The sequence below is a fragment of the Crocodylus porosus genome, unplaced genomic scaffold (genome assembly GCF_001723895.1).
Source record: "Crocodylus porosus isolate Cpor-Errol unplaced genomic scaffold, CroPor_comp1, whole genome shotgun sequence".
Taxonomy (NCBI): Eukaryota; Metazoa; Chordata; order Crocodylia; family Crocodylidae; genus Crocodylus; species Crocodylus porosus.
Window position 1 is genome coordinate 5,726,098 of NW_017728926.1, and position 7,346 is coordinate 5,733,443.

The 7,346-nt window shown below is 43.6% G+C and overlaps 1 protein-coding gene across 1 annotated transcript in view; it reads left to right on the top strand.

The window, feature by feature from the left end:
* PANK4 (pantothenate kinase 4) overlaps positions 1-7,346 on the top strand; it is a 36,469-nt gene that overhangs the window by 321 nt on the left and 28,802 nt on the right. Inside the window, exons 2-3 of the mRNA XM_019541272.1 lie at positions 4,741-4,823; positions 6,936-7,144. Of these exons, the coding sequence (XP_019396817.1) occupies positions 4,741-4,823; positions 6,936-7,144 (292 nt within the window). The remainder of the gene's footprint in view (positions 1-4,740; positions 4,824-6,935; positions 7,145-7,346) is intronic.

Here is a 7,346-nt window from a genome sequence, read left to right on the forward strand (position 1 = left end):
AGTCCCGGCGCCCCCCGGCGGCCGGGTCAGGAGCGCGCGGCGGACTACAAGCCCCAGCGGGCCGCCGCGCGGGGCTGCTAACGGGCCGGGGAGGTAAACAACTCGACTGGGTCCCCGCGGCCTGTCTCCGGGCAGCGAGGAGGGCGCGGGACCCCCGGCCTCGCTGCTCCGGCCCCGGGGGCTGATCTGTGCAGGGGCCCAGCATCCTGCGCTGCTGCTGGCTTTGCTGCAAAACCCAGCTCGTCCCGCGTAGCACGAGCCCCCGAGACACCCTGCGAGGGGGCAGGCGCCGGGCGGCTTCGTTTCGCCCCATAATCATCAGGGCATAAAACGTGAAGACCAGCGTAGGGATGCGAGATGAGCACGTTTCCCACTCGGAGATTGCCGGGCCATTGGGAAACAGAGGGGCTGGAGGAAAGGGGATGATGTTTCCTTTTGGTCCCGTCTGTCTTCTTCTCTGGTGCAAGCTGCTCAGGGGCAGACGAGATGCTCCTTGCGGCGTGAGTGAAGTTGTTTGTCCCTTCGTGTCGGGACTGAGTCTTTAGGGCAAGTCGCTAGCAGCAGATTTGGTCCATTTAAAACATGCTCTCCTCTTCTTTGCTCGTGAAGCTTACCCCCCTGCCCTGTGACAGGGAAGTGGGGACAAGCCTGCAAGAAAGAGAAAGGGCTGCAGGAAGCCAGATAGCTTCTCTGCATCAGAGTAAAATCCAGTTCCTGTCAGGTCTAGATATTTCATTCCTTGCGGTGGATGATGCGTTCCTTGGAAATGTGAATTAAAATTAGCATTCCCTTTCAGTGGGTCAGAGCGGAATTAGAGGAGTGGATTAGCAATAAAGCCCGAGGCACCAACACAACTGTTCAGCCGGTGTCCAAAATAGGTTAAGTCCTTACAACTGGGCGGGGGACCCAAGCTAGAAGCAGAGCGAGCCTGGTATGCACCTCAAACTGCAGTGTTTTCACAGTCACTTTGAACTTCTCTGTGTCCTTTTAGTAAGGATCTTAGCATGCACATAAATTTCAGGAGCCTTTGACTTATTTCCCTTCAGTTTTCCCTCCAAGCACAGACTCATCCAGTTCCTGTTTACCCTTGCATTTTTGTTTTACAACTCAAAAAAGGCACTAGGAGAATAGATTATTTTTTGCTTTGGCTGGAAGCTACAGTTGTAGCTGACATGCAGAATCAGGCCTGAGTACCTTAGAAAAGGTCGGTCTGAGAGCTAGTCTGCTCTGCTGACTCAGTGGCCATATAGGGTTGTCAGTGGTCATGTGGAATTGACCTCCGTCACATGTCATTTATCTGGTATGTTCTCCTCTCTACCACTTTCAAAACCCTGCTTAGTTACTGAATATTATACCTAGCTTAAAACAAAATGCAGTGAAATGTCCGCTTGGAGAAAGTTTGTTGCTGAATGTACCGGTGTGATGCCTCCTGTTCAGTCTTCAAATAGATTAGTAAATTATGACTGCATCCATCCTGCTTTTCACTTAAAGTTGGAAAGACATGGTTGTGTAAATGATTCAACAGCTGAGCATAGACACACCGCTCTGGATCATGAGCAAATTGCAAGAATTTCAAGAGGAATATAGCTCTTAATGAAGGGGACACCCTCACAGGCATTTGAAGAGGAAGAAATGTCTGGGGAATTCACAGAATTAATCTTTTAGTTTTATGGATTAAATACAGCCGCTCGAGATCTGAATTCCTGAAAGTCCTGTGGTATCTTCTTTCCTGATTTTTCTTTCAGTACTGGCTACGGCATGTTAGTGGCATCCTTCAATACAAGGTTCAAGAACCTTTTCTTTCTGTGTTCAGATGGGGAAGGGAGTTGTGATAAGAGGTAGCAAGAGTTGCAAACAAGGAGAGGATGTGATTTTTAAAACGTAGTGGCCCTCTTATAAGTTGCCAGCAGATTTCTCCAACAGCCAGGGAAGCTAAAAGTTAGTTTTGATGGAAAAAAGAGTGGGCTAGCATAGTAAGAGCTGGCACATTATAACAACTCACTTCTAGTTTCTCTCTTAGATAACTAAGAGATTGCCTGCCTCTATAGGAAATACCAAGAACAATAGAGATTTACTTTTGGCCTTTTCTGGTGGGGCTGAGGAAGAAGAGAGGAATGGACTGTGGCCCTGTTCCTGTAGATCATTTGACATAGTTACATTCATAGATTTCTGCCAGATGTGCATAGAGGTGATGGAAGGAAAATAATGGCACAGGGAGAAGGACGTGGGGAGTAAAGTAGTCACAGCAATAAGGCGCTCTGCTCAGTGAGAACCTCTCTTTAGATGCATTAGAGAACAAATGCACCTAAATTCCTTGGAGTCTCAGGCCAGCAGAGTCTCCCTAATGCCTGAAGAAGGGTGACTGTGCCCAAAAGCTTACCTAAAGCTTTTTTTCCAGCTACTCAGTTGGTCTAATAAAAGATATCACTCAAAGAACCTTGCCTATATCAAAGAACAAATGAGAACTTACAGGTGAACAGGTATCTGCCCATTTAGGAAAACCGTATTTTCTAATTGCATGGGGGTGAAGGGAGGGCATGTGGTGAGGGGCAGCAGATTTTGAAAGTATGCTTCCCGTATGTGCTTGATCACCTGCTGGTTGAAACCCTCACTAAGGATAGTGGATATGGAAACCATGTCTAAAGCAAAGAGCCAAAGCAAGAGAAACAGGTTTATATCTTGTATATAACAGGTTTCAGTATACACACATACTGAAAAGATGTATGTGTTTTCATATGCTTTGTAGTAAAGTTCTGCTATTTAATGCAAACCAACAAGCACATATCGATCATAATGTCAGCAGCCTTAACAAATAGTCTTCATTCTACAAAAAAGGAAGTAGTTTGGCAGTTATTAAACACTTAGATTGAAAGAGGGCTTTTAAAAAGGATATTGCTGTGTAATTATTTTGGCCTTTAATGTGGTTGTAGGAGCTCTGTTGCCAAATAGCTTGGCAAATCACTTGGATATTTGTGATTTTAAAAGCTTTCTGTTTTCCTGTCCTCTTGCACACTCTCAGCCCAGCAAGGGTAGAGTACTTTACACACAGCAACATGAAAGTTGTCCCATTTGTGGGGCGCAGGCTAGACTGCATTACTTCAGTAGTACAAAGACTGGATATACTAAGGACTCTTTCATGGGTGAAAAAGCTTTCTACCTCTTGGGTCAAATCTAGACTTGGATTGATGGGAGATTACTTTGTTTCACTGAGATAAATGAGCTTGTGGTGTTGGTTCACATTTTTAGAGGTTTGCTTGTTGCAGTTGGAACAGAGGCCAGCAATTACACGGGTATGGATGTTTAGTTGGATATTTAATGGTATATTTATGCAGATTTAATAGTGCACATTTATGCATATATTAATTATTCATATCTAATTGCATAATTGGATATTTAGTTACATGGATATGGATATTTAACTGGGATTGCTGTCCTTTTAAAAGCATTAAGTAAAGCCTTGCATTACTTAAACTGCAGTTTCATAGGTAAGGGGGCAAGAGAAATAGCCTTTAAAAAGGAGAAACCTTGGACGAAATAATGAATGAGAAGGCTGCTTCTTTTAACTTCTGTATCTATAGCAAGGTCATTTTTAAAAGGTGTTTAGGACTTGGCTTTACCCATCCTTGCAAATCCTGTTTAATCTCTTGCTGACTCCCTGCAAGACTTGCAGCACTTAAAAAGTGATTAAACATTGAGGGCTGATATTCTATGCCTATTCATTTTACTTCAGTGTAATTCAGCTGGTCTCAAATGAAGCAACTTCCAGTTTGCATTGATATCCCTACAAAAAGAAAGGGCATTTAGATACCCTGATGTCACAGTCCCCTGAAGTTTGCATTCTCCTCTACCTGACAGATTTGAAGAGGCTTTTTGGCTGTTTACTGAAGCCTTTTTACAAGCAAAAAGGACCTCAGGGTTTGGTCCAGACATAATCTATGTGGAACATTATTTTTCCCATGCTTCCTGCTGGTTTTTTTCCTTTTTAAAAGGAGTTGTCCATTCTTGAATCCAAAACGTATCTTTACATGCTGAATAATTATTCTGCTGAAATTTGTGCTTGAAAATAACTTGTATAAATGTTTAAGTGTTGCAATGCAATCTCGTTAATTGAGCAAAATAGCTCAGAACAACAAACGCAGCAAAACCTACTTGGCATGTCTTTAAACAGACCTTACAAAACTGTCAGTTTTAAACGCATGATCACAGCAACAAGAAATGGACATCTAGCATTTACGCGCTAGGGACTTCAGCCATGTGCTTATATCATGCCTTGCTACTGAAAGCACTTGCCTTCGTGTGCTTTCACTTCTTCATGGCCGTGAACACTTTTCCTGCCTCGTAGCTACTTGTGAAATAGGTTGTATGTGGGTGAGGATTAGTCCTGTAAAGCCCCAATTGTCTAAATAGCGCTTGCTTAAGCAAAAGGTAACTTGGAGCTTTGGACTCATGCCTTCAGTATCTGTGCTCATTATTCACCATCCCTACATCAGGGGGGCTTGATTCCATCCTATGGAGCTTTTCACTTCAAGGAGTAAATCTGGAGTTAGCTGTGCCAAGACAGTCCCCAAATGAGTGTGTTTTGAGTCACTGCATAATATGCTTAGCTTAACTAGACTGGTTGTAGCTAAGCAGCTCTTAAAACCAACCAACTGTACTAGGTTGAAGTATCTACCCAAATATCTAAGTTCTGTCTGATATGTGACCTGGTAACATGAAACTCTCCTCATTTTTTGCTAACAGGTGGGTCATTAACGAAGTTGGCTTATTATTCGACTGTGCAGCATAAAGTAGCAAGAGTGAGATCCTTTGATCATTCAGGAAAGGTAAGAATTGCACTGGGTAGCAATCCAGATCCTCTGTCATCTGAAACTGTGACCCAAAATGGAAACACACAAGTCTGAAACACTGAGCTGACTTCCACATTACTGATTTTTTGCGGTGGTACAGCAAGGCAGCACTTTCAGTACACAGGCATTTTCAGACCACAGTCCTAATTAGGAGTTGCTAAATGTCAGCAAAAATTTCTTTCAATAGGGAGTTGCTCTAAGGTAAACACTTTCAGGAGGTGTGCAAGTTTGAACCAGAAATTAATATGGAAAAAAGCTACTATAGGAGACATTGACCCAGAGAAGCATTTTGAAAACAGGAAGATTGTACGGTCAGTTTGGTGATCCGTGCACATATCTTAACACAGTGCTGTGCTGTTTGAGAAAACATTGTGTGTCTTGAGATCCTAAGCTGCCTTTTCTGCGACTTTTAGGTGAAGGTACTTGAAGGGAAGTGATAATGTAGGCACACATGGAGCAGAATTCTGTTTCCCTTTGTAAGTCTAAATGACAGTTTTCTTGCCAACTACCTGGATGGTTTTGGCCCCTGCTTTGTTTTGGATGCTTAAGCCTGTGCATGTAGGCAGACCAAACCAGTGCAGTAGGGCTATGCGTGTGTATACCTGAGTTTAAGTCCAGGAAAAAAGAGGGAGGCCCTGCCACAAAAAGAGGACACTCGCCTAGGAAACTGGAGACTTGGATTCTAGACCCCACTCACTGAGAAGGATTTCGTTCTCTGTCTCTGACTCCCCAGCACAGCAGTCTAACCACCATGTAGAAGCTGAGCCACTTGCATCTTTTAGTCATTGGATAAAATAGTGGGAAGGGCAGTGCTGAAGCTTTTATCCCATTGAGAACTAAGATCTAGGCTAGAACCTAGGCCCTTTTTTCTGTTAAGGCAACAACTACCTTGCTGAGCCACAAACCTGGCTCGTTTGTCTGCTTCTGACTCCTCGTATGTCCTGCTTTTGGCTGCATAGGGTCCCAACCCAGACTTGGAAGGAACCTTAGTAAGAGGTTTGGGTAATGCCTGACCTGCAGCATAGTGGTTAGAGTGCTTTGTTGGGAAGTCAGCGATGCAAGTTCAAACTTCATATGGACAAGTGTGAGCCTAGAACTGAAGCCTCTGGCTTCCTGAATGAATGCCGTAACTGCTTAGGTATTGGGGCTAAAATATGCGTGGACCCCACTCTGCTTAGGTATTGGGGCTAAAATATGCGGGGGGTCTACTCTTCTCAAGTCGAACACCTGCATTGTCTGGCCAGCTACTTTTTCAGGACTTAGACACGGGTACCTGTTCAGACTGGAATAATGTATTTAGTCACATGCATGGTTAGCCCCAGTGCATGGTTAGCTCTACAGTGTGTGCTGTCTCTGTGTAGATCTACTTATGTGTCCACACTGCAGGGGTCATTGAATTGGTACTTGCTCCTAGGTGGCATTTTTGGCACTTAGAGCACTGAAAAGCAACCATTGAGAGCCACAAAAGGGAAACAAAGTCCCACCTGTGGTCAACAAGGGGATTCTAGGGAAGTTGGACCAACCTGAAATGCTTCTAATTGGTCACTGTTGGGGAGGCTCCAAATATTTTTTACCTAAACTTTTTCCAAAAAAAGTTCAGTCAGAGGAAGACAGCTGGCTTGGAAGAGTGCAGCCATAACTGCTACATTTTGACAAAGTTATAAGCAAGAGTCTTAAAATGCAAAGCGAACAACAGCTGAACTGTTACGTTACTGCGAGAGGCCCATAAAATTACACCATATCTACTGTAGTATTGAGGGAAACATTTTTTTTTCCTATCTTGGGCTCTTTAGCCATTGTAAACATAAGCGCTCTGATTTTCTCATGCCATTTGCTGGATTAAGTTTGGGAAGAAGTGGTTGTTTGTTTTTTCAGAATAAAGCAACAGCAGTCTTCTGAACTTATCTTTCAGATCACGTATATGCTTGTAGGGGGAGGACTGGGGGGATGTGAGTGGCCATGGTAGCCATAATTGGTTGTGGGCAAAGTATAATATTCAGTAACATAAAACTGATCAGGAAAAGAACATGTAAAGCCAAAAAGAATAAATACTTAGAGCTGTGGGGGTTTTGTTTGTTTGTTTTAAAGGACATCGAGCATGAATCTCCATATGAAGTCACAGTTCAGGAAGAGATCACAGCTCGACTGCACTTCATTAAATTTGAAAACACTTACATTGAAACCTGCCTTGATTTCATTAAAGACCATCTTGTCAACACAGAAACTAAAGTGATCAAAGCCACAGGGGGTGGCGCCTATAAATTCAAAGATCTTATTGAGAAGAAGCTGGGACTAAAGTAAGTGGAAACTGGCTAAGTTATAATTAGTGTTGTTGTTTTCTTAAGTAATAGTATTGTCATTAGATTTCATAGATTTCATAGACATCAGGGCTGGAAGGGACCTCGGGAGATCATCGAGTCCAGCCCCTGCCCAAAGGGCAGGAAGTCAGCTGGGGTCATAGGATCCCAGCAAGATAAGCGTCCAATTTACTCTTGAAGG